General features: G+C 43.4%; 1 protein-coding gene across 1 annotated transcript; it reads left to right on the top strand.

Annotated features, from left to right (window-relative positions):
* The first annotated feature begins 14,726 nt into the window (after positions 1-14,726).
* fev (FEV transcription factor, ETS family member) lies at positions 14,727-27,434 on the top strand. The gene is made up of 3 exons (XM_067986755.1): positions 14,727-14,802; positions 18,003-18,077; positions 26,896-27,434. The coding sequence occupies exons 1-3, from the start codon at positions 14,727-14,729 to the stop codon at positions 27,432-27,434; spliced, it is 690 nt and encodes a 229-aa protein (XP_067842856.1).
* Positions 27,435-27,752: the final 318 nt, after the last annotated feature.

Here is a 27,752-nt window from a genome sequence, read left to right as displayed (position 1 = left end):
TACCCTTACCTAACAAAAATCTGTCTATCTCAGTCTTGAAAGCTCCAATTGACCCCCAGCATCCACAGCCTTTTGGGGGAGAAAGTTGTAGATTTGTACTATCCTTTGTGTGAAGAAGTGCTCCCTGATTTCGCTCCTGAACGGCCTAACTCTAATTTTAAGGTTATGCCCCCTTATTCCTGATTCCCCCACCAGAGGAAATAATTTCTCCGTATCTACCCATATTAACATTTTCAACTCCTCGATCAGATCACCCCTCAATCTTTACATCAAAATTACCACACAGAAACCACGAGAAAGGTGATGGATCAGTTTGCTCTTGAAGACAATGCCTCTGTGACTTGCTTGATGCACCTGTACACGGCTGTTTGTGTAATATTAGTGACGTTGCCAGAGGCAGCCTAGAATGGTTCTCAGGATGGCGGTGACCAGGTATCAACCTTGGCTCAGTTGGTGGCATTTTCACCCCACCCCCAAGTGAGAAGGTTATGGGTTCAAGCCGCAATGCAAGGACTACAGTATAATAACCTAGGCTGACACTTCAGCGCTATTCTGAGAGGGTGAGATGTGACATTAAACCAAGGTCTCTCTCTGCCTGCTCAGAGATGTAAGAGTTGCCATGGCACTAATCGAAGAGGAGTTGTCCTGGCTAAATATTTATCCCTCAAACAACACCACCGAAAAGATTAATTAGTCATTTATTTCATCTCTGTTTGTGGGACCTTGTTGCAATGGTGATTATATTTCAAATTTAATGGCTGTGAAGTGTTTTGGGATGTCCTGAGGTCGTGAAAGGTGCTATATAAATATAAGTCTCTCTTTTTCCTCCTTATTTTGTGTACAAGTGAACTTTCTGGAACGGTGTGTTACCAGCCCAACGAGGAAGGAAATAGTGCTGGATCTAGTTCTGGGGAATGAAGTGAGACATGTTTCAATGGGGGAGCATTTGGGGAACAGAGATCATAATATTATTAGGTTTAAAATAGTTATGGAAATGGACAAGGAACAATCAAATGTGAAAATACTAAACTGGAGAAGGGCTAATTTCAGTGAGTTAAAAAGGGACCTTGCCCAGGTGGATTGGAATCAAAAATTGGCAGGCAAAACAGCAACTGAACAATGGGAGGCCTTCAAGGGGGAGTTGGTTTGGGTACAGAGTCGACACATCCCAATGAGGGGGAAAGGAAGGGCATCCAAAGTTAGAGCTCCCTGGATGACTAAAGATATAGAGAGTAAAATGAAACAGAAAAAGGAGGGTTATGACAAATGCAAGGTTCATAATACAGTAGAGAACCAGGCTGAATACAGAAAGTACAGAGGAGATTTAAAAAAGGGAGTAAGAGGGGCAAAGAGAGAGTATGAGAATAGATTAGCGGCTAACAATAAGGAACACAAAAGTCTTTTATAAGCATATAAATAGTAAAAGGGTGGGGTGGGATTGATTAGGGACAAAAGAGGAGATCTTCTTGTGGAGGCAGAGGGCATGGCTGAGGCACTAAATGAATATTTCACATCCATCTTCACTAGAGAAGAGGATGCTGCCAATGTAGCAGTAAAGGAGGAGGTAGTAGTGATATTGGATGGGATAAAAATAGATAAAGAGGAGGTACTTAAAAGATTGGCAGTACTCAAAGTAGAAAAGTCACCCGGTCCAGATGGCTTGCATCCTAGGTTACTGAGGGAAGTAAGGCTGGAAATTGTGGAGGCTCTGGCCACAATCTTCCAATCCTCCTTAGATATGAGGACGGTGCCAGAGGACTGGAGGACTGCAAATATTACGCCCCTGTTCAAAAAAGGGGAGAGGGATAAACCCAGCAATTGCAGGCCAGTCAGCCTAACGCCGGTGGTGGGAAAACTTTCAGAGACAATAATCTAGGACAAAATGAATTGGCACTCGGGAAAATATATGGTTTAATAAATGAAAGTCAGCACGGATTTGTTAAAGGAAAATCTTGTTTGACTAACTTGATTGAGTTTTTTGATGAAGTAACGGAGAGGGTTGACGAGGGTAGTGCAGTTGATGTGGCTTTGAAGGTGGCAGGACAAGTTGAGAAGGCTGTTAAAAAAGCATATGGGATCCTGGGCTTTATTAATAGAGGCATAGAGTACAAAAACAAGGAAATTATGCTAAACCTTTATAAAACACTGGTTAGACCTCAGCTGGAGTATTGTGTTCAAAACTGGGCACCACAATTTAGGAAGGATGTCAAGGCCTTAGAAAGGGTGCAGAAGAGATTTACCAGAATGGTACTGGGGATGAGGGACTTCAGTTATGTGGAGAGACTGGAGAAGCTGGGGTTGTTCTTCTTAGAACAGAGAAGGTTAAAGGGAGATTTGATAGAGGTGTTCAAAATTATGAGGGGTTTTGATAGAATAAATAGGGAGAAACTGTTTCCACTGGCAGGAGGGTCGGTAACCAGAGGACATAGATTTAAGATAATTGGCAAAAGTACCAGGGGGGAGATGAGGAGAATTTTTTTTTACGCAACGAGTTATTATGACCTGGAATGCGCTGCCTGAAAGGGTGGTGGAAGCAAATTCAATAGTAACTTTCAAAAGGGAATTAGAGAAATATTGAAGGAGAAAAATTTGCAGGGCAATGAGGAAAGAACAGGGGAGTGGGACTAATTGGATAGCTCTTTCAAAGAGAAAGCACAGGCATGATGGGCCAAATGGCATCCTTCTGTGCAGTATGATTCTATGATCTCTCTTCCTTTCTCTCATATTGTATTATCCCATATAGTGAACATCATGAGCACATCTATAACAATATCTTTTTATCAATGGACCTCTCCCCCATTTAGGACAGTTCAGCTGTCTGTCCCTTCCTGGTGGGTCAGATGTACCAGGGGTGGGAGAGGGGGCAGAATCTCACTCTTCATCTGTGCTGTTTGTTCAGCTGGTAGCTGGGGAACTCTCCTAGCGTCTGACACAATCCAATATGCCCTCGAGTTCATGGCTCTATTGAGTTAAAGACAATGTACAACCCTGTTAATCGCATCCGCGCTTCTGTGCACATCCCCAATTGGGATGTGATTTCATCGGTCAATTCAGATTTCATTTTATTTATTTGCTTTTGGAAGAAAAAAAACCTCCATCCAATATTTTTATGTCATATTTAGGTCGAAGATGTTGTCGCAATAATTTGTTTGCTCGCGCTCCGCTCCTGCACTGGATCCAAATGCAGTCACGTTTGAAGCCAGTTCGACTGCATTTGTGCAACTGACTTGAAATTGACAAGATCATGCGGGTAAACACAACGGGAGGGGGTGGGGGAAAGGGCTGCTCGAGTCTTTTTTTTTACAACATGCACAAAGCGTGGCTGCAGCTGTTCCATGATAGACGCCAGCTCAATGAAAAAAGCTACACGAGCAACTGATTCTCTTTCAGATAAAGGAGCGCTTTGTTTCTTTGAGTTTCAGCCAGCGACTGAAGCTGAACAGAACAGGGTGGTCGGAGGGGACAGGAATTCCTCTATGTGCAGCGAAATTGTGAAAGGAGGGGGTAGAGATTGGTTACCGTTTCTCGGGCTTAAAACGGGCGCAAAGTATCTCAGTTTTAGCAGTGGGACGGCCCGCGCCCAATCTGTGCAGGTGTGGGTCCCATTGCTAAATTCATGGGGCCTGTTATTTTTTTAGGCATCACACAGGCAGATGCCTAAAACAGGCGTTAAGCATTCGGCCCCTTGAGTTTGTCCCAAGAGAGCTGGGAGCCAGCTGGTGTGGTGGCTGTAAGCCTTCATGAGGGAGCTGGACCGGCTTTGACTGGGGCAGAGATTGTATCATATAGAACATAAGTGGCTTTATAGATAACTGTGATTTCCTGGGCTAGTTTTGAGGGGGTCGGAGAGGAATTTTCCAGAGTATTTTTTTCCCTTATTGGCCCTGGATTTTTTAATTTTTTTTTTGTCTCTCCCAGAAGGTTGCATGGCTGTGGGGGTAGGGGGAAGAAGTGTTTAGCAATGATGGTCTGGCCATCATGGTGTGGGGCAGGCTTGATGGATCAGCTGGTCTTTGCGTGCCCGTCAATGTGGTATGTTTGTATGAATCTGTAAATTAAGAGGCCTCCTAACATCTGTTGAGGGCCTCTTTTTGAGTCGTGCTGTCTGTCCCACTCAAGATTCTTCAATGTCCCCCAGGGCCTCCAAAGACAGGTAGGTGGAATTTTAAACAAAATCATTCCTCTGGAGGCAGATGCTCCACTGATTCCAGAGGAGTCGTTAAAGGCCCCCCCTCCCCCCACCTCCGTAGGCTGCTCCAACCCCCTCCCGGGACTTAACTGACAGCCTCAGGCCACTCAGTAAAGGAAGATGTAGTTGAGATACTGGATGGGCTAAAAATTGATAAAGAAGAGGTACTAGAAAGACTAGCTGTGCTTAAAGTAGATACGTCACCCGGTCCGGATGGGATGCATCCTAGGTTGCTGAGGGGAGTGAGGGTGGAAATTGCGGAGGTACTGGCCATAATCTTCCAAACATCCGTAGATACGGGGGTGGTGCCAGAGGACTGGAGAATTGCAAATGTTACACCCTTGTTCAAAAAAGGGTGTAAGGATAACTATAGGCCAGTCAGTTTAACCTCGGTGGTGGGGAAATTTTTAGAAACGATAATCGGGACAGAATTAGCAGTCACTTGGACAAGTGTGGATTGATTAGGGAAAGCCAACACGGATTTGTTCAAGGCAAATTGTGTTTAACTAACTTGATAGAGTTTTTTGATGAGGTAACAGAGAGGGTAGATGAGGGCAATGCAGTTGATGTGGTGTATATGGACTTTCAAAAGACATTTGATGAAGTGCCACATAATAGTCTTGTCATCAAGATTGCAGCCCATGGAATAAAGGGGCAGTAGCAGCATGGATACAGAATTGGCTAAGTAACAGGAAACAGAGAGTAGTGGTGAACAGCTGTTTTTCGGATTGGAGGGAGTTGTACAGTGGTGTTCCCCAAGGGTCGGTGCTGGGACCACTACTTTTCTTGATATATATGAATGACTGGGACTTGGGTGTAGAGGGCACAATTTCCAAATTTGCAGATGACACAAAACTTGGAAGTATAGTGAACAGTAAGGAGGATAGTGAGGATTCAAGAGGATATAGACAGGCTGGTGGCATGGGCAGACACGTGGCAGATGAAATTTAACGTGGAAAAATGCGAAGTGATACATTTTGGTAGGAAGACTGAGGAGAGGCAATATAAACTAGAGGGCACAACTCTAAAAGGGATACAGGAACAGAGAGATCTGGGGGGTATATGTATACAAATTGTTGAAGGTGGCAGGGCAGGTTGAGAAAGTGGTTAAAAAAGCATACAGGATCCTGGGCTTTATAAATAGAGGAATACAGTACAAAAGCAAGGAAGTCATGATGAACCTTCATAAAATACTGGTTCGGCCACAACTGGAGTATTGTGTCCAGTTCTGGGCACCGCACTTTAGGAAAGATGTGAAGGCCTTAGAGAGGGTGCAGAAGGGATTTACTAGAATGATTCCAGGGATGAGGAACTTTAGTTATGTAGATAGACTGGAGAAGCTGGGGTTGTTCTACTTGGAATAGAGATGGTTGAGAGGAGATTTGATTGACGTGTTCAAAATCATGAAGGGTCTAGACAGAGTATATAGAGAGAAACTGTTCCCATGGGGAAGGGTCAAGGACCAGAGGACATAGATTTAAGGTGATTGACAAAAGAACCAAAGGTGATATGAGGAAAATTTTTTTCATGCAGTGAATGGTTAGGATCTGGAATGCTCTGCCCAAGTGGGTGGGGGAGTCAGATTCAATCATGGCCTTCAAAAGGGAACTGGATAAGTACTTGAAAGGAAAATATTTGCAGCTCTATGGGGATAGGCTGGGGGAGTTGGACTAGCTGGATTGCTCTTGCATAGAGCCAGCACAGACTCGATGGGCCAAATGGCCTCCTTCCGTGATGTAACCTTTCTGTGATTCTATGATTCTATTCACTCGGAGAAGCTGCCCATGGAATGGCACCTCCAGCACTGGCCGCTCGTGCCCAGTATGCCGATGAGGCCCGAGGAACGATTTCCATTGATTCTCAGGCCTCTCGGTTCGGGCACGCGCTGGTTGGGCCCAGAACAAAATCTACCCCAACGTTTCTATGATTTTTCTAGACATAGTGACCTGAGGAAATGTCACCATTGATTTCGTGATGTTCCGCAGAGTGGTGAAATGGAATCTTACCCCGGGTTATTCCTCCTTCACTGAATCCCTCCCGTGTTATATATGACTATGTGTCAGTAGTAGGACTTTGCTTCATTAGGGATCCCAGTGGTTTCCCCTCCCTCAAGCTGCTGATCCAATGACTCAGCAGCTGGGCTTGCACCTCGCTGAAAGCAGCTTAGGAGCCTAGAAATTACCAACATTTGCATGCAAACGGTTAACACCTTATTCTAGTCCTTTGTTTTTTTACAGGAGATGTTTATCTAGTTCAAATAAATATGTTAACGCTTGTTAAAATAGTGGAGAGAGGAACTGCAATAAGCCCCGGCATCATTGTACACACATCTGCACACAGGACTAACTATCTTATAGATTTTAATAAATGCTTTTAAATCGCTCTAAAATAGAATGATAGCTAACAGTCCCAGATATCTATTATTCTATATATAAACCATCTGAACCCCTCGATCAGATTCCAGCCTGTAACTCACTCCCGGGTACCCATTATTCTATATATAAACCATCTGAACCCCTCGATTAGATTCCAGCCTGTAACTCATTCCGGGGTAGACATTATTCTATATATAAACTGTCTGAACCCCCCGATTAGATTCCAGTCTGTAACTTACTCCCAGGTATCCATTATTTTCTATATAAACGATCTGATCCCCTCAATTAGATTCCAGCCTGTAACTCACTCCCAGGTATCCATTATTCTACATATAAACCGTCTGAACCCCTCGATTAGATTCCAGTCTGTAACTCACTCCAAGGTATCCATTATTTTCTATATAAACCATCTGATCTCCTCGATTAGATTCCAGCCTGTAACTCACTCCCGGGTATCCATTATTTTCTATATAAACCATCTGATCTCCTCGATTAGATTCCAGTCTGTAACTCACTCCAAGGTATCCATTATTCTATATATAAACCATCTAAACCCCTCGATTAGATTCCAGCCTGTAACTCATTCCCGGGTATCCATTATTCTATATATAAACCATCTGATCCCCTCGATTAGATTCCAGCCTGTAACTCACTCCAAGGTATCCATTATTCTATATATAAACCATCTAAACCCCTCAATTAGATTCCAGCCTGTAACTCACTCCAAGGTATCTATTATTCATTGATTGGAACAGGGAGGGAGTAAATTGAGAAAAAGGAATGGAATTCCTAAAATGGGTGTAAGACTCCTTCCTCAAGAAATATATCCATATTCCTACAAGTGGAGAGGTGTTGCTAGATCTAGTTATGAAAAATGATGTAGAACAGGCTGATGAGTTAAATGTGGGTGAGCACCACAGGAGCAGTGACCATAATATGATACGGTTTAAGGTCCAAGTAGAAAGGGAAGAAGCCAGTACATAAAGGACAGCAGATTGAAATAGGGCAGGTTTCAGAAAGATGAAGAGTGATCTAGCTGATTAGAGGAGGAAAGAAAAATTGGCACACAAGTCTGTAGATCGATAGTGGGATATTTTTAAAGAGGAGTTTACAAAGTTGCAGAATAAATATATACCATTAACAAAGGGGACTATTTCAAGTTTCAGAATGGCATCTACAAATAAAAAGGTTAGAAAAAAACTAAAGTTGAAGAAGAGGGCATATTGGCCCCATTGGATGTGATAAAAATAAGACAGAATGTGAGAAAATAACAAACTGATTTTAAAAAGGATAAGGAAAGCAATCAGGAAATATGAGGATAGAATTTCAAAAAATATTCAAAAGAACAGTAATGTATTTTGCAAACATAGCAGTAAAAAAGAGAATTATTAACTGTGAGGTGGAAGCCCTGAGAGGAGGGGATAGTGAGTTAGTAGAGAAATAAACAGAAACAATCGGGAATATATAATAATACTTCACTGCATTACTAACAGTAGAGAAATATTGGGGAGGAGGTAAATCCTGCATTGGTTAAAAGTAAGATTACAATAAACAAAAGGAGAGTATTAGAGCAGTCAGTTAATCTAAAGGAAGACAAAGTGCCAGGACCCGATGGGATACATCGCAGGATTCTGACCGAAAGGAGGGAAGAAATAAGGAGGGCCCTCGAACTTATATTTCAGGGTTCTACCGAGAGTGGGTGTATTCTGGAGGACTGGAGAGTGGCCAGAGTAATATCCATTTTCAAAAAAGGAGACAGAGCTAACCCAGGTAGTTAAAGGTCTGTTAACTTAACATCTGTAAAAAGGGAACATTTTGGAAGCTTTAATTAAAGAATGAAATTACTAAATATCTAAATGAAGAATAAATAATCAGAAGAAGTCAACACGGATTTCACGGGAGTGAGTTACAGGCTGGAATCTAATTGAGGGGATCAGATGGTTTATATAGAAAATAATGGATACCTGGGAGTGAGTTACAGACTGTAATCTAATCGGGGGGTTCAGACAGTTTATATATAGAATAATGCCTACCCCGGAATGAGTTACAGGCTGGAATCTGATCGAGGGGTTCAGATGACCAGGCAACGACAAGCCTACTAGAATTTGGGGAGGTGATGGACATGGTGGATGGGGCAAATCGAGTGGATGTGATATACATGGACTTCCAGAAAGCCTTTGACAAGGTACCACACAGGAGACTATTGGAGAGGATTCATGGGTATAGAATGAGAAGACAGTAGGTAGAAGTTGGGAAACAGAGCGCAGGAGTTAAGGGCAGTTTCTCAGAATGGTTGGAAGTGGGTAACAATGTCCCACAAGGTTCCGTTCTGGGACCGCTTCTGTTCATTGTGTACATCAATGATTTGAATACAGGGTCGGAGTGAGTGGTATTCACATCTGTCGACAATACTAAAATAGGAGACAGCGCAAATAATTCTGTGGAAGTTACAAGCTGCAGAATCTACTGAAGCCACAAGGGGATAGTGATAAGATCTGCAAAAAAGTGGCAGATGCAATTCGATGTCAGTAAATATGAGATGGTAGCTTTTGATTAAAAAAAACTAAAACTAATAATTATACTTTGAATGGGGAGGGGGCAGCTGGGAATTGTGGAGGAGCAGAGAGATTTGGGGGTTCTGGTTCACAAGATGTTAAAAGCAGCACCTCAAGCGGGTAAGACCATCAAAGAAAGCTGATGGAATATTGGGTTTTACGGCGAGATGCACACGCGATGACATTGGTCTTTGCTAGTAGTAAAAAGGGCTCATAGCGAATCAGCAGCCCATTTTAGTCCTTTGCTCCATTTACTATTCTATTGACACGGCGTAAAACAGGCTGCCGGTTCGCTGCGACCCCTTTTTGCTCTACACACGTTAACGGTAAAGGACTTTGGGACCTCACGAGGTTGTGAAAGGCGCTTTATAACTACAAGCCTTTCTTTCTGTTCCAGTGTCAATCCGTCTCCGGAGTCAGACTCCGGCTTTTCCGTCTTATCTTTCAATTTGTAATTTCATATATTTTTTTTGGTTAACATGGTTTTTTTTTAAAGTCTATTTCCCTCTGCACCAGGCACCATTTATATCAGCTTAAATCAGAAAGGGAGAGGGGGTGTTCACAGAAAGACAGGTTAACTGTTCCATTGGAAGTCTCCATAACATCTACCCCGGTCAGAGAGGGACTAAACTCTCCAATGTACCAGCTTAAAGATTTACAGGTTTTAATCCTTCACACCAAATCCGTTCCCTTTCAAATGGATTATGTTGAATTTGCTTTAAAAATTGTTGCTTTATTTTGCTACTTTATAAATGAATGCAGAATTTATTTCGGTGCCAGCAGCCAGTGAACCAATGATCACCTGCTGTAATAATATTACCTTTAACCATTTGCGTGAAATATTGATTAGAAATGATACAGTTTTGCGATTAAAAACCGTTATTAATTTGATGCAATCGAACAATCTGAAATATACAAGACAATAAAAGTCACAGGTGTACATTGAAATTTAGGCAACAGGTATGTTTTACACACCGAGGACATTGACAAAGTTAAGTACATAATCCTTAGAGATACACAGAGAGCGGGTCTGGTTTCTGAGAATTGGTTAGGCTGTGATAAGTTATATTAACAAGAGCCGCATTTCCTGTACATTGTGCTGTTGGTCTGGTTGAGTCTGCCTTGTGTAAACCGGATTATTTGATATTTGATATTGAGGAAACGTCATGTTTGTAAATTGGAATAGTGGCGATGGGTTTATTTACAGAAATAAAATTTAGTCAACAACTGCCCATCCAAACATAAACTGCTTTCTCGTTTATGTTTGGATGGGCAGTTGTTGACCGTTTCACTGTAATGGACAAGAAGTTAAATAAAACGTCCAATCTTAAATAAGGAAAAGAGTTCAGGAAAGATTTTTAAACTGTGTTGCAAACGGGATACGAGTGAAGCGATAGGATTCGTTCCAGACAACGAAATCTGTCCTTTTTTTTAATGCATCTTCGCCGCCGGCTCTTTGGGAATGTTAGAATGACACCTTTCATTTGATTTGTTTTTGAAGCTGTTTATTTTTGCACTGCGCCGAGTTAACAGCACTAGGCAAACTTGTTCTTTAATGAACGAAAGCATTTACTGCGGCGGAGAGAGGAAACGGTGAGAGCCTGAAATAAATAACCAGGAATAGGCAGCGGCTCCGACAAAACCTGGGGAGCAGAACTACTGCCAATGTACAGAGATTTAAAGTTGGGGCGGGGTGGAATCTAGCAATAAGCAGGAAATAAAGACAATTTGTTTTAATTTAAACACGGGAAATGTCAATTGAAATCACCAGCGTGCTCCGTTACTGCGATCTGCTTGGGACGGAACTGATCGGTTCCAAAGGTTTAGTAATGAACTGAAATATCAAAATCGTCTTCTCGTGACTTATTCGTTTACTGAAATTAATTTATCACAGGTAGAAATAAGCAATAGGACGCAGACCCACAAACTACAGGGAAAAGGCAGCACATATTGTCTATCTATCTGTCTATCTCCATCTATCTATCTATATATGTGATATATATATATACACACGCACTGCCCAGTTCCACTCACTGCCCAGTTAAAAGCTCCAATATATAAACTATCTACTGGTGGGTCGATCGGACTAAACCTGCTCTCATCCCCTTTCCCACTTCGAGAATTATTCAGCAACCTTTGCCGCTATTTTCACTTTTCCAGCTGACTTTTTCCACTGACACCGATTTGCAGCCGTTGTATCGCCCTGTTGGGTTGCAAGGATCGGTACATAGAATGTACAGCACAGAAACAGGCCATTCAGCCCATCAGGTCCATGCCGGTGTTTATGCTCCACAAATCCTCCTCCCTCCCTGCTTCATCTCACCCCATCAACATATCCTTCTATTCCTTTCTCCCTCATGTGTTTATCCAGCTTCCCCTTAAATGCATTTATGCTAGTCCCCTCAACTATTCCTTGTAGTAGTGAGTTCCACATTCTAACCATTCTCCAGGTAAAGAAGTTTCTCCTGAATTCCCTATTGGATTTATTAGTGACCATCTTATAGTTACGGCCCATAGTTCTGGTCTCCCCCGCAAGTGTAAACATCTTCTCTATGTCTACCCTATCAAATCCTTTCATAATCTTAAAGACCTCTATCAGGTCACCTCTCAGCCTTTTTTCTAGAGAAAAGAGCCACAGCCTGCTCAATCTTTCCTGATAGGTATAACCTCTCAGTTCTGTTATCATCTTAGTAAATCTTTTTTGTACCTTCTCCAGTGCCTCTATATCCTTTTTATAATATGGAGACCAGAACTGTTCACAGTACTCCAAGTGTGGTCTAACCAAGGTTCTATACAAGTTTAACATAACTTCTCTGCTTTTCTATCCTATCCTTTGAGAAATGAACCCCAGTGCTTGATTTGCTTTTTTTTTATGGCCTTATTAACCTGCGTGGCTACTTTTAGTGATTTGTGTATCTGTACCCCCAGGATCTGTCTGCTCCTCTACCCCATTTAGACTGTTAATACCCAAGCAGTATGTAGCCTCTTATTCTTCCTACCAAAATGTAATACCTCACACTCATCTATATTGAAATTCATTTGCCAATTACACTCCAATTCTGCAAGTTTATTAATGTCTTCCTGTATTTTGTTCCAGTCCTCCTTGGTATTAATTTTACCTCCCAGTTTGCTGTCGTCCACAAATTTTGAAATTGTACTTCCAATTTCTGAATCCAAATTGTTTGTGTAAATGGTGAACAACAGTGGCCCCAGTACTGATTCTTGTGGAACACCACTTCCCAACTTTTGCCAGACTGAATAACCTTTAACCCCTACCCTTTGTTTTCTTTTTTTTTAGCCAGCTTGCCATCCATTTTGCTACTTGTCCCCTGACTCCACATGCCCTGACCTTAGTCATTAAAGTCAGTTCATTGACCAATATTCAGCTCGGTTTAATTTCACTGTGCGGATGTCTTTAGACAAACCGTCTACAATACATGTCAACTGACAGACCAAATATGAAATGTGCCCAACAGATGTTACCAAAAAATGACACCAAACCATACAATATTCATAGGAACATAGGAACAGGAGTAGGCCACTCAGCCCCTTGAGCCTGTTCCTTCATTCGATTATATCATGACTGATCTGTGCCTCATCCATATTTACCTGCTTTTGTTCCATATCCCTTAGTAACCTTACCAAACAAAAATCTACCAATCTCAGTCTTGAAAGCTCCAATTGTTCCAGCATCCATAGTGGAGAGAATTCCAGCTTTCCACTACCATTTGTGTGAAATTCCTGATTTCCCTCCTGAGTGGCCTGACTCTAATTTTAAGATTATGTCCCCTGGTTTTTGATTTCCCCCACCAGAAGAAATAGTTCCTCTATATCTACCCTATCAAATCCTTTTAACATTTTAAACACCTCAATCAGATCACCCCTCAATCTTCTAAACTCAAGGAAATACAAACCAAGTTTATGCAACCTGTCCTCATAATTTAACCCTCTAAGCCCCGTTTTAGCATGAACCGAGGAAAGGATTTAAAACTAAAATTCTATTGATTATTTCCTGTAACTAGCCAGATCCATCAACCATTGATCAATATTAATTATTGTGTCTAATTTCTACCTATTGCACTTTAGCATCAGCCCTATCTCATATGAATGGATCCCTTCCTGTTTAATTAAGTGGGATGGGCATGGTTAGGTTTCGAGGTTTAGGCTGACTGAATAATTCAAGCTCAGTTTTTAATTACATACCATTCCAGGAATTTTATGGCAGTTTTAGGGACTATAATGCCACTGGCCTCACCTATAAGGTACAAACCAACAACCACTTGCATTTATATAGCACCTTTAACATAGCAAAACATCCCAAGGTGCTTCACAGGAGCGATTATCAAACAAAATTTGACACTGAGTCACATAAGGAGATATTAAGACAGGTGATCAAAAGCTTAGCCAAAGAGGTAGATTTTAAGGAGCATCTTAAAGGAGGAGGAGAGAGGTAGAGAGGCGGAGAGGCTTTGGAAGGTAATTCCAGAATTTGGGGCCTAGGCAACTGAAACCATGGCCGCCAATGGCGGAGTGATTAAAATCGGGGATGGGCAAGAGGCCAGAATTGGAGAAGCGCAGAGATCTGGGGTTGGGGAGGGGGTGTGTTTGGGGGACGGTTGTAGGACTGGAGGAGGTTACAGAGATCGGGAGGGGCAAGGCCATGGAGGGATTTGAACACAAGGACGAGAATTTTAAATTTGAGGCATTGGGAACCAGGAACCCAATGTAGGTCAGCAAGCACAGGGGTGATGGGTGAACGGGTATTGGTGCGAGTTAGGTTACCGGCGGCAGAGTTTCGGATGAGCTCAAGTTTACCGAGGGTGGAAGATGGGAGGCCGGCCAGGGGAGCAAAGGGGGGCTGCTAGTCCCTATAACCAGAGTCACATGGTTATAGCGTTTATATATATATGAATCAGATTCGATTTTCATTAGAATGGCCTCATGGATTTGTACCTGATATTTGGGAATCTAATTCTACCATTCCATCCCCTTTACCACTTAAAGAGAAAACACCCCCTGAAACACAGCGTCCTTGCAAACAGCTAAGGGTGGAAATATATGTAATGAAATAAGAAAGTACGTTTCTGGCTCATTTGCTTTCGGGCCCTGGTTTGTTTTCCCAGGTTCAGGGATCCGGAATAGAGTCAATATTGGGAGGGAGAGGCTGGGACACGCGAATCTGTTTGCAGAGAGTTAAAGGAGCGGAAAGTGCAGCGGACCCAAAGCTGGTACTTCAGCACTTCATAGAAACGGGGCAGATCAGCGCGACCAGAACGAGAGTTTTATTAAAAGGCGATGGAGTTTTGATAAGGGTTTAATTCTTCGGTGGAGCCGAGCGATCGGGACTGGAGATTTTATTGCCGAGACGCGTCTCTCTGACAATGTTGAATTGCTGTTTTAATTAAACCATCCAGCCAGTCTCAATCTTTCAGGAAATTACTCTCTGATCATTGTTCTGTACTCCTGATATCCAGACTGTTGCCTCGCAACTCTCTCCGAGCCTTACATTTCACACCAGATCGGGAGGGGAGGGTGAATCAGTATTTTTTTAATTTATTAAAAGCCTCCCGATGATGTTTGGGAACCGCTTTTGATCCCAGACTCGCCATGAAACAAGCAGCAAACTGCGGATCGGCTCTCAACCCCGCCGGATATAATCTGATGTTAAACATGTACCTGCCAGGTACAGCACCTCCTCTCCTACCCTGTGACTCCCTCTTCCTCTCCTTCCCTCTCTCTAACTCGCTCCTTCCCTCACTCTAACTCTCTCTCTCCTTCCCTGTCTCTAACTCTCTCCTTCCCTCACTCTAACTCTCTCTCTCCTTCCCTCTCTCTAACTCTCTACTTCCCTCTCTAACTCTCTCTCTCATTCCCTGTCTCTAACTCTCTCCTTCCCTCTCTCTCTCATTCCCTGTCTCTAACTCTCTCCTTCCCTCTCTCTCTCGTTCCCTGTCTCTAACTCTACTTCCCTCTCTCTAACTCTCTCTCTCTCATTCCCTGTCTCTAACTCTCTCCTTCCCTCTCTAACTCTCTCCTTCCCTCTCTCTCTCGTTCCCTGTCTCTAACTCTCTCCTTCCCTCTCTAACTCTCTCTCTCATTCCCTGTCTCTAACTCTCTCTCTCATTCCCTGTCTCTAACTCTCTCCTTCCCTCACTCTAACTCTCTCTCTCATTCCCTGTCTCTAACTGTCTCTCTCATTCCCTGTCTCTAACTCTCTCCTTCCCTCTCTCTCGTTCCCTGTCTCTAACTCTCTCTCTCATTCCCTGTCTCTAACTCTCTCCTTCCCTCACTCTAACTCTCTCTCATTCCCTGTCTCTAACTGTCTCTCTCATTCCCTGTCTCTAACTCTCTCCTTCCCTGTCTCTAACTCTCTCCTTCCCTCTCTCTCTCATTCCCTGTCTCTAACTCTCTCCTTCCCTCTCTCTCTCATTCCCTGTCTCTAACTCTCTCCTTCCCTCTCTCTCTCGTTCCCTGTCTCTAACTCTACTTCCCTCTCTCTAACTCTCTCTCTCTCATTCCCTGTCTCTAACTCTCTCCTTCCCTCTCTAACTCTCTCCTTCCCTCTCTCTCTCGTTCCCTGTCTCTAACTCTCTCCTTCCCTCTCTAACTCTCTCTCTCGTTCCCTGTCTCTAACTCTCTCTCTCATTCCCTGTCTCTAACTCTCTCCTTCCCTCTCTAACTCTCTCTCTCATTCCCTGTCTCTAACTCTCTCCTTCCCTCACTCTAACTCTCTCTCATTCCCTGTCTCTAACTGTCTCTCTCATTCCCTGTCTCTAACTCTCTCCTTCCCTGTCTCTAACTCTCTCCTTCCCTGTCTCTAACTCTCTCCTTCCCTCTCTCTAACTCTCTCTCTCATTCCCTGTCTCCAACTCTCTCCTTCCCTCTTCTCTATCTCCTTCCTTCCCTGTCTATCTCGTTCTTTCCTTCCCTGTCTCTAACTTTCTCCGTCCCTCTCTAGCTCTCTCTCTCGTTCCCTGTCTCTAACTCTCTCCTTCCCTCTCTAGCTCTCGCTCTCATTCCCTGTCTCTAACTCTCTCTCTCATTCCCTGTCTCTAACTCTCTCCTTCCCTCTCTCTAACTCTCTCTCTCATTCCCCGTCTCTAACTCTCTCCTTCCCTCTCTAACTCTCTCTCTCATTCCCCCTCTCTATCTCTTTCTCTCTCTAACTCTCTTTCCCTCTCTCTATGTATCCCTTTCTCTCCTCTGTCTCTAACTGTTTCTCCCCTTCTCTGCCTCTAGTTCTCCCCTTTCCTGTCTCTATTTTTTCTCTCTTTGCCCTTCACTGTCCTTGGTCTTGTCTCTCTCTTTTCATTGTTTGCAGTCCTATTTCGTTCTCTCTCTTTAGCTGTCTTAAGTTCTTTCTCTCCCTCTCTGCCTCTCTCTCCATTGTCTCCAGTCACCTTTCTCTCCCTTGCTGTCTCTGGCCCCAACCCTCGCTCTTTCCATGTCCCTAGTCATAGCTCTCTCCTCCTCCGTTGTCTCTCCTATCTATCTCTCTCTCTCCTTCACTATCTCTAGTCCTGTCTCTTTCCTTTAGCTATTTTGAATTCTTTCTCCCGCTCACTCACTGTTTCTGGTCCTTCCTCTCTTATTCGCTGTCACTAATCCCCTCTCTCTCCATCTCACTGTCACTGGTCCTTTCTCTCACTTGTTCGTTGTCTCTGGTCCTGTCTCTCTATCGTTGGCGATGGTCCTGTCTCATTCGCTCCTTGTCCTACCTCTCCCCCGCTGTCCTGAGATCTCTCTTCCTCTCTCCCGCTGTCCTGAGATCTCTCTTCCTCTCTCCCGCTGTCCTGAGATCTCTCTCCCCCTCTCCCACTGTCCCGAGGTCTCTCTCCCTCTCTCCCGCTGTCCTGAGGTCTCTCTCCCTCTCTCCCGCTATCCTGAGGTCTCCCTCTCTCCCGCTATCCTGAGGTCTCCCTCTCTCCCGCTGTCCTGAGGTCTCTCTCCCTCTCCTTCGCTGTCCTGAGATCTCTCTCCCTCTCTCCCGCTGTCCTGAGATCTCTCTCCCTCTCCTTCGCTGTCCAGAGATCTCTCTCCCGCTGCCTGAGATCGATCTCTCTCTCCTCTGTCCTGAATTCTCTCTCTCCTTCCTTCTCTGTCCTGAATTCTCTCTCTCCTTCCTTCTCTGTCCTGAATTCTCTCTCTCTCTCCTTCGCAGTCCTGAATTCTCTCTCTCTCTCTCCTTCGCAGTCCTGAATTCTCTCTCTCTCTCCTTCGCAGTCCTGAATTCTCTCTCTCCCTCTCCTTCGCAGTCCTGAATTCTCTCTCTCTCTCTCCTTCGCAGTCCTGAATTCTCTCTCTCCCTCTCCTTCGCAGTCCTGAATTCTCTCTCTCTCTCTCCTTCGCAGTCCTGAATTCTCTCTCTCCCTCTCCTTTGCTTCCTCTAAGTTTATCCTCCCCTTTGTCTGAAGTTCGTTCTCCCTCTCTTTCTGCGCCTCCAGTTCTCGATTTCTTTCTTGTACCAAAGCGCTCCACGTGTCTTTCCTCTCAAATTGATTTCTCTCCCTCTCTCTTTCGCTTCAGCCGTTTTATAAAGAAAAAGGCTTCTGCTGTCGGAAGTGAGTTTGCCGTCTTTTCCTGAACGTGTTTCCTGGATTCGGGAAAGGCAAACTCCAGAGATTGAAAGTCAGGAGAATATCGGTGTGTGTGTGTGAGAGAGAGACAGAGAGATAGGTAGAGACAGTCCAGCCTTTGCTGTACATTAGTAAAGTGTTGAACTATATTTTATATTTTGACAAGTAAGTCGTACCCAGAACTTTAAGGAAGAGATTGTGGAAAATGATTAAATTATACAGATATCCGGGAATGCCAATATTATTTTTAGGGTTTTGACCTTTTTTTGGCGCTCATTTTATGAACTGCTTTCTATTTCTCTCCCAGATACAGCGCACGACAACCTACTGAAGGAAGGGAAGCACGGGACCTGGGGAGCCCTTAACCCCGGAGTGCAGAAAGGTAAGGGAACCAACAGCATTCGGGACCGAGAGAGCCCGGGGCACCGATAGGACACGCGTGTCTGCAGCTCTGCTAGTGGGCTCTGCTGTATCTACTCCCTCTTCATTCCGTACAGCCTCGCCACCGGGTTTCGAGTTGGTGTTATCAACAGCCGGGATAGAGCTAGTTAAGGTACAGTCACCATTAGGGATAGGAATAGATAAGGTTAGCAGGGACAGTCACCACTAGGAATAGGATTAGTTAAGGTTAGCAGGGACAGTCACCATCAGGGATAGGACTAGTGAAGGTTAGCTAGAACAGTCACCATTAGGGATAGGATTAGTTAAGGTTATTCAGAACAGTAACCATTAGGGATAGGACTAGTTACGGTTAGCTAGAACAGTCACCATTAGGGATAGGATTAGTTAAGGTTAGCCAGAACAGTAACCAACAGGGATAGGATTAGTTAAGGTTAGCCAGAACAGTAACCATTAGTGATAGGATTAGTTAAGGTTAGCCAGAACAGTCATCATTAGGGATAGGATTAGTTAAGGTTAGCCAGAACAGTCACCATCAGGGATAGGATTAGTTAAGGTTAGGCAGAACAGTCACCATCAGGGATAGGATTAGTTAAGGTTAGCCGGAACAGTCACCATCAGGGATAGGATTAGTTAAGGTTAGCTAGACAGTCACCATTAGAGATAGGATTAGTTAAGGTTAGCCAGAACAGCCACCATCAGGGATAGGATTAGTTAAGGTTAGCCAGAACAGTCACCATTAGGGATAGGATTAGTTAATGTTAGCCAGAACAGTCACCATTAGGGATAGGATTTGTTAAGTTTAGCCAGAACAGTCACCATTAGGGATAGGATTAGTTAAGGTTAGCCAGAACAGTCACCATTGGAGATAGGATTAGTTAAGGTTAGCCAGAACAGTCACCATCAGGGATAGGATTAGTTAAGGTTAGCCAGAGCAGTCATCATTAGGGATAGGATTAGTTAAAGTTAGCCAGAACAGTAACCATTAGTGATATGATTAGTTAAGGTTAGCCAGTACAGTCACCATTAGGGATAGGATTATTTAAGGTTAGCCAGAACAGTCACCATTAGGGATAGGATTAGTTAAGGTTAGCCAGAGCAGTCATCATTAGGGATAGGATTAGTTAAAGTTAGCCAGAACAGTCACCATCAAGGATAGGATTAGTTAAGGTTAGCCAGAGCTGTCATCATTAGGGATAGGATTAGTTAAAGTTAGCCAGAACAGCCAACATCAGGGAAAGGATTAGATAAGGTTAGCCAGAACAGTCACCATTAGGGATAGGATTGGTTAAGGTTAGCCAGAACAGTCACCATTAGGGATAGTATTAGTTAAGGTTAGCCAGAACAGTCACCATTAGGGATAGGATTAGCTAAGGTTAGCCAGAACAGTCACCATTAGGGATAGGATTAGTTAAGGTTAGCCAGAACAGTCACCATCAGGGATAGGATTAGTTAAGGTTAGCCAGAACCGTCATCATTAGGAATAGGATTAGCTAAGGTTAGCCAGAACAGTCACCATTAGAGATAGGATTAGTTAAGGTTAGCCAGAGCAGTCACCATTAGGGATAGGATTAGTTAAGGTTAACTAGAACAGTCACCATTAGGGATAGGATTAGTTAGGTTTAGCCAGAACAGTCACCATTAGAGATAGGATTAGTTAAGGTTAGCCAGAACAGTCATCATTAGGGATAGGATTAGCTAAGGTTAGCCAGAACAGTCACCATCAGGGATAGGATTAGTTAAGGTTAGCCAGAACAGTCACCATCAGGGATAGGATTAGTTAAGGTTAGCCGGAACAGTCACCATCAGGGATAGGATTAGTTAAGGTTAGCCGGAACTGTCATCATTAGGAATAGGATTAGTTAAGGTTAGCCAGAACAGTAACCATCAGGGATAGGATTAGTTAAGGTTAGCCAGAACAGTCACCATTAGGGATAGGATTAGTTAAGGTTAACTAGAACAGTTACCATTAGGGATAGGATTAGTTAGGTTTAGTCAGAACAGTCAGTATTAGGGATAGGATTAGTTAATGTTAGCCAGAACAGTCACCATTAGGGATAGGATTAGTTAAGGTTAGCTAGACAGTCACCATTAGGGATAGGATTAGTTAAGGTTAGCTAGACAGTCACCATTAGGGATAGGATTAGTTAAGGTTAGCCAGAACAGCCACCATCAGGGATAGGATTAGTTAAGGTTAGCCAGAACAGTCACCATTAGGGATAGGATTAGTTAAGGTTAGCCAGAGCTGTCATCATTAGGGATAGGATTAGTTAAAGTTAGCCAGAACAGTAACCATTAGTGATATGATTAGTTAAGGTTAGCCAGTACAGTCACCATTAGGGATAGGATTATTTAAGGTTAGCCAGAACAGTCACCATTAGGGATAGGATTAGTAAAGGTTAGCCAGAGCAGTCATCATTAGGGATAGGATTAGTTAAAGTTAGCCAGAACAGTCATCATCAAGGATAGAATTAGTTAAGGTTAGCCAGAGCTGTCATCATTAGGGATAGGATTAGTTAAAGTTAGCCAGAACAGTAACCATTAGGAATAGGATTAGTTAATGTTAGCCAGAACAGTCACCATTATGGATAGGATTAGTTAAGGTTAGCCAGAACAGTCACCATTAGGGATAGGATTAGTTAAGGTTAGTTAGAACAGTCACCATTGGGGATAGGATTAGTTAAGGTTATCCAGAACAGTCATCATTAGGGATAGGATTAGTTAAGGTTAGCCAAAACAGTAACCATTAGGGATAGGATTAGTTAAGGTTATCCAGAACAGTCATCATCAGGGATAGGATTAGATAAGGTTAGCCAGAACAGTCACCATTAGGGATAAGATTAGTTAAGGTTAGCCAGAACTGTCACCATTAGGGATAGTATTAGTTAAGGTTAGCCAGAACAGTCACCATTAGGGATAGGATTAGCTAAGGTTAGCCAGAACAGTCACCATTGGGGATAGGATTAGTTAAGGTTAGCCAGAACAGTCACCATCAGGGATAGGATTAGTTAAGGTTAGCCAGAGCAGTCACCATTAGGGATAGGATTAGTTAAGGTTAACTAGAACAGTCACCATTAGGGATAGGATTAGTTAGGTTTAGCCAGAACAGTCACCATCAGAGATAGGATTAGTTAAGGTTAGCCAGAACAGTCACCATCAGGGATAGGATTAGTTAAGCTTAGCCAGAACAGTAATCATTAGGAATAGGATTAGTTAAGTTTAGCCAGAACAGTCACCATTAGGGATAGGATTAGTTAAGGTTAGCCAGAACAGTCACCATTGGAGATAGGATTAGTTAAGGTTAGCCAGAACAGTCACCATCAGGGACAGGATTAGTTAAGGTTAGCCAGAGCAGTCATCATTAGGGATAGGATTAGTTAAAGTTAACTAGAACAGTCACCGTTAGGGATAGGATTAGTTAAGGTTATCCAGAACAGTCATCATTAGGGATAGGATTAGTTAAGGTTAGTCAGAACAGTAACCATTAGGGATAGGATTAGTTAAGGTTAGCCAGAACAGTCATCATCAGGGATAGGATTAGATAAGGTTAGCCAGAACAGTCATCATTAGGGATAGGATTAGTTAAGGTTAGCCAGAACAGTCACCATTAGGGATAGGATTAGTTAAGGTTAGCCAGAACAGTCACCATTGGAGATAGGATTAGTTAAGGTTAGCCAGTACATCACCATCAGGGACAGGATTAGTTAAGGTTAGCCAGAGCAGTCATCATTAGGGATAGGATTAGTTAAAGTTAGCCAGTGCAGTAACCATTATGGATAGGATTAGTTAAGGTTAGCCAGTACAGTCACCATTAGGGATAGGATTATTTAAGGTTAGCCAGAACAGTCACCATCAGGGTAAGGATTACTTAAGGTTAGTCAGAACAGTCACCATTAGGGATAGAATTAGTTAAGGTTAGCCAAAACAGCCATCATTAGGGATATGAATGGTTACGGTTAGCCGGAACAGTTACCATTAGGGATAGGAATAGTTAAGGTTAGCCAGAACAGTCACCATTAGGGATAGGATTAGTTAGAGTTAGCAGCAGTAGTCATCATTATGAATGGAGTTCGTTATGATTAGCAGGAACAGTTACCATTTCTGACAGATTTGGCAGGAGTAGTCATAGATGGGGTTAATAGAAAGGGTTAGCATGAGTTAAGATTAAGGTTAGGTTTATTCTAAATGGCAGCTTCCAAATCACTTTACCAACTAATAGCTGCAATAACCATAACATAATTGATGGATAGTCATGAATATGATTGTTCACTTGGATCCTTTCTGCTGCCTCTTCTCCGTCTCTCCCACTGCCCTGAGCACCAAGCCACCCTTGCCCTGCCCCCTACTCCTAAGAAGGCCTTTACCTTTACCTTCTCCATCCTGCTTCTCCCAGTGCCCTAACCTTTCCCCCCAGTTGTGCACTGTACAAACTGAATTTTCAATGGTGACCATGAACACGCTTCAGGTTGTTTCTGCCCTTTGTGTGTGTGTATTACCATAGTTGTTAATTATGGAATCGGACCTAATGTACTTTAAATAACAAAGGTTTCCCAAGCTCAGTCCTTCCATTCTCCTTCATATGTACAGGCAGATCGTCCCTGGCATTGCTCACAGTGAGTCAGAGAATACACTCTTTTAGAACAATACGGTTGTTTATGCCAGGCAAGGGATGACATCCGGGCCACTGATTTACAGTGACTGAATAAGTCAAATTCCGTTGTAATTAAATGATATTCTGGGAGGATTCCTGCTGCTTTGAGATTGACTCTATCCATTATTCTGTGAAAGCTGTCAATCAATGACCTGCATTTTATCGATTTAGTCCTGCAACAATTTATTTAATTTTTAATCCCTTGCCAGTTTCAAGGTTGAGAATATGCAGCAAAGATGGTTTGCAAGATATACCAATTGGAGTTAGATACTAACGTTTAGCAGTACTGGGTTTGGGAGAGTATTGTTTAGCTGCACTGGGGTTGGTTTCCAGCTCCGGCAGCACTGGCTTATCATTTTCTAAGGGAACTCAATAAACATTAAATTTGGTGCTTTGTGCTTGGTTCTTGGAAGTGTATCTCTGTGTGTGTCTCTCTCTGTTTCGGTCTGTCTGCCCTGCTCTCTTTATATCTACGTTTCTTTCTGTGCTGTCTCTCTGCCTCTCTCCGTTCAACAGGTGTCAGTCATGAAAATATTTACATTTTGTAACTATCAACAAAGCACAGTTGATAATCAGGTGATAATCAGAAGTATTCTGTTTCCTTTCAAAATTCATGTCAATTTTTAACAAAAGAATTCAAATTAGGATGAAGAAATGCACTCTAGCATATATTTATTGACCATAATACTGACAATAACCCGCTGAGTCAATTTTGGCATTTTGATCAGAAAATGTAAGTGTGTGTTTCTCTCTCAGGTTAATATGCTTTTTTAAATTTATAGAGTATTTCTAATTTGGACAATTTCTAAAGCTACAACATGTGTAAACAATATAGTCTGTCATGTTTTTTCTTTTTGTCTCTCTCTCTCTCACACACACACACACACTTTCCATATTAAAAACACATACAATAAATTTTACCTGAATAAAGCTTTTGAAATTTGTCCTCTATCTTTTCTTTAATTTTGAAAAGGAAAAAAAAAATTTTTTTTGGAGACTGAGGCTTTAATTTCCTTGTGGCCTGGAAAGGAGTACCAGCATTAAGGAGTGGTGGCGGGGGGAGGTGGTGGAGAACTAGGCGGGTGGGGTGGGGGGGTGGGAAATGGGCTAGGACCTGGTAATGTACCAGGGTTTCCTCCTTGAAGAGAAAGCCACAGGAATTGGGGACAAGCTGACATTTAATCTGGCCACTTGCAGTCTGATGGGATCAGTGGGGTGGCACCATCTGCTGGAATTCTCACTGCTCCCACCTCCTCTTTCCCAAATGTTCTGGACACCAGCAAGTTACTCATGCTCAGTAGAATGGAGTGGTGGAAGTGGTCCCCACAGATTTGTGGCCTGGAACATTCAAAGATCCACATTTTGTGCGAAAATAGCAGGTCCGAGCCCAGGCTTTTAGGAAAGGCTGAGGCCTTCAAGTAAAAACTTTGATGAAAGTATCAAGAGATGCAAAAAAAGGCTAAATTTAATCATATTATTGAGAAACATGTATTTTTAAATTTCTTTTTATTTTGATTATAACCTTTTTCTAGACATTAGAAATTTCAGTTACTGAGAAAAAATGGCAGCTGAAAATTTTCACAAAGGCATTTTAGTGATTCAATTGGTTCATCAACAAATAATGACAGGCAACTGTTTACTCGGGAAAATGCCATTATAAAATATTTAGATAGACAGTCTCAAAATTAAATGTTGACATAAAAGCTGTACCAAAAATCATAAGAACAGAAGTAAAGTAGATATGTAGGTAGGTAGGTAGATAGGTGGGTAGGTAGGTTGATAGCTAGATAAGAAAGAAAGGAAGGGTAAGGGACTCTTTGTATGCGTGTCTAGACAGTGAATGTCAAGAGGATAGTTAACCGTCTAGCTCAATTCTATCCTTAATTGACAGTCACATGGGTGCACATTCCATTGGTTGAGCTAGACAATGGACAGTGATCATCAGAGCAGATGCTGGCTAATTTATCTGCATCCTGGCCCAGAGAATTGTGGCTGACTCAATGTTAATGAAGCATTGAAGCTGGCAACTTCCGAGACCATCCGGCCCAGTATCACACAAGGTAGGGCAATTTAATCAACCAATGAGCCACTGGCAATACAATTTCTTTTCATTAATATTTCAGTAATTAAGTTGTGCATCCTACTATTGATCTCACCATCATCCAGATCAGATGGAGTCAGTAGCTCAGTTGGTTGAGTGCTGGAGGCCCTGGGTTTGATTTCCCAGCAGGATTCATCGTTCCTTCCCAGGGGGATTTTTTTTCCCCATTTGTTTGATTCACATGGGGCTAAGAGCAGAGCATAAGTATCTTCTTATGAGGGGAGAGTCGGGCCTAGGGACAGTGTGCAGTGTTTGCCACACTGTTACAAGGATTGCCTTTGGGCAATCCTGGCTTTTCGCAGCAGAGACACAGATCCACACTGCCTCATTGGACCATCTGGTTACTCCTTCAGTTTAAGAGCTATTTCAAACTGTTTCGGGTGGGACCCACTGTGACCCGGAGATAGATCCACCCTATCTCTGTAACCTCCTCCAGCCCTCCAGCCCTCCGAGATCTCTGTACTCCTCCAAATCTGGCCTCTTGCGCATCCATGATTTTCTTCGTTTTGCCATTGGCGGCCGTGCCTTCGGCTGCTTAGCTCTGGAATTCCCTCCCTGAACCACTCCGCCTCTCTACCTCTCTTCCTTTAAGTCGCTCCGTAGAACCTACCCCTTTGACCAAACTTTTGGTCACCTGTCCTAATATCTCTTTATGTGGCTCGGTGTCAAATTTTGTCTGAGAATCGCTCCTGTGAAGCACCTTGGGACATCTTACTACGTTAAAGGCACTATATAAATGCAAGTTGTTGTTGTTGTCAGTCATGTGACAATGAGGAATCTATCTATTTCTACATCTAAATCTATTTGTGTGCAATATGGCGTCATGGAAACGGGGTCAGGGATGCTGGGGCAAGGTTTGGCCGCCGTGACCCCTGTGTGGTGTCTGGTTGAGGTGCAGTCGGAGATGTGACAATGGACCTTTATCTCTTTCTAAATTCATTTCTGCACAATTCAGTGTCATGGTAACAGGATCAGGATGCTAGGTGGTGGGGGGAGGGGGGAAGCGGGGGGGATGGGGGGAGATGTCTGAAACATGTAACTGCAGTGTCCTCAGTACGGACCCAAGATAACCAAGATTTAGGAGTGACTCAGAGAATCAACATACTGCAGGGAATCTCCTTTTTAGTTTGTAAGTGGAGATTTTTCATTATTAGTAGTTTTTGTTACTGTATCCTGCTCCTTTAAAACCACTGATTGTGTAAGACATGCACCATTGTGTGCTGTCTGGCTGCTGAATAGCCTTTCCAATTCACTGTACTTCAAAGTAATTCATTGTACGTGAAACACTTTGGGATGTTTTGACATAATAATACACTGTAGAAATGCAAAGATTTCTTCTTTCTTTCTCCTGCAAAAGTGAGGTGTTTATTGTAAACGCTCCCTAACCTATGGACACTAAGGCCAATTGTACTGAAATTAACTAAGCCAGCACAGACCAAGGAATGAACGGGGCACTTTCCTGGTCTCTATGCTCAGTACCACATTAGATAGTGCTTTTACCCACTGGGTCAATGGGGAGAAGCTTTGGAAGAGGGGTTTGGGCCATTGATGAAGGTCCATCTCTAACTAACTATGTCAGCTGTGGCTCAGTGGTAGCATGCTCGCCTTCTGAGTCATGAAGGTTGTGGGTTCAAGTCCCACTCCAGAATTTGAGCAAATACTCCAGTGCATGATCGAGGGAGTGCTGCACTTTTGGAGGTGCCGTCTTTCAGATGAGATGTTAAACTGAGGTCCTGTCTGCCCTCTCGGGTGGATGTAAAAGATCCCATGGTGCTATTTTGAAAGAAGAGCAGGGGAATTCTCCCTGGTGTCCTGGCCACCATTTATCCCTCAACCAACATCACTAAAACAGATTATCTGGTCGTTATCACATTGGTATTTGTGGGACCTTGTTGTGTGCAAATTGACTACTGCATTTCCTTACATTACAACAGTGACTACACTTCAAAAAAGTCCTTCCTTGGTTGTAAAGTGCTTTGGAACGTCCTGAGGTTGGAGTTATATAAATGCAAGTCTTTCTTTTTTAACTAAGTTAATTTGTTCTCGTAGGCAGTGGACAGATCCAGCTGTGGCAGTTCCTCTTAGAGTTGCTGTCTGACAGCTCCAACGCCAACTGCATCGCCTGGGAAGGGACCAACGGTGAGTTCAAGCTCATCGACCCCGACGAGGTGGCCAGGCGGTGGGGGGAAAGGAAGAGCAAGCCCAACATGAACTACGACAAGCTGAGCCGGGCGCTGCGCTACTACTACGACAAGAACATCATGACCAAAGTCCACGGCAAGCGCTACGCCTACAAGTTCGACTTCCATGGGCTGGCACAGGTCTGCCAGCCCTCTGCCACCGAGCACGCACTGTACAAATTCCAGAGCAACCTGGCTCACATCCCGTTCTCTGGGATCCCCAAGCTCAACCTCGTGACGTCCAACGTCTCTCCCTCGGGATTCTCCTACTGGCCGGGGTCGACCCCGACCCTTTACCCCGGCCACGGTCTCCAGCCCCCGACCCATTTCAGTCCGGTCAGCACGTCGCACCTTGGCAGCATCAGTAACATCACCAGCCTCAACAACATTAGCAACCACTATCACTGAATGATGCTTCACTGGGTGGGATGTACAAGGCTACCAAAGCCTCATTTGCACTGGAGCTGTTAATCCTGATCAAATCTCGAAAGAAGAAAGGCCACTGATTAATGGCTTGCAAGCTGAAAACCCTCAGCACGCCAAAGCTGCACAAAGATCTTAACCCTTACACTGCTGCCTCCTAAATTTCTCCAGTCAGTCTCATGACAGTCTGACCAATTGGCAATCAGAGCATTCAGCTTTATTACTGTGAGCCTCCTTTACAATTATAGAATGATACAGCACAGAAGGAGGCCATTTGGCCCATCGTGCCTGGGCTGGCTCTTT

The sequence above is a fragment of the Heptranchias perlo genome, chromosome 7, assembly GCF_035084215.1.
Source record: "Heptranchias perlo isolate sHepPer1 chromosome 7, sHepPer1.hap1, whole genome shotgun sequence".
NCBI lineage: Eukaryota > Metazoa > Chordata > Chondrichthyes > Hexanchiformes > Hexanchidae > Heptranchias > Heptranchias perlo.
The sequence above is the reverse complement of the archived record's forward strand: the minus strand, read 5'-3'. Positions and strand labels throughout refer to the sequence as shown.

Coding starts and splice junctions, on each gene's coding strand:
- fev (XM_067986755.1), top strand. CDS start 14,727: ATGAAACAAGCAGCAAACTGCGGATCGGCTCTCAACCCCGCCGGATAT. Junction 14,803..18,002: donor GTTAAACATGTACCTGCCAG/GTACAGCACCTC, acceptor TTTCTCTCCCAG/ATACAGCGCACGACAACCTA. Junction 18,078..26,895: donor TAACCCCGGAGTGCAGAAAG/GTAAGGGAACCA, acceptor TTGTTCTCGTAG/GCAGTGGACAGATCCAGCTG.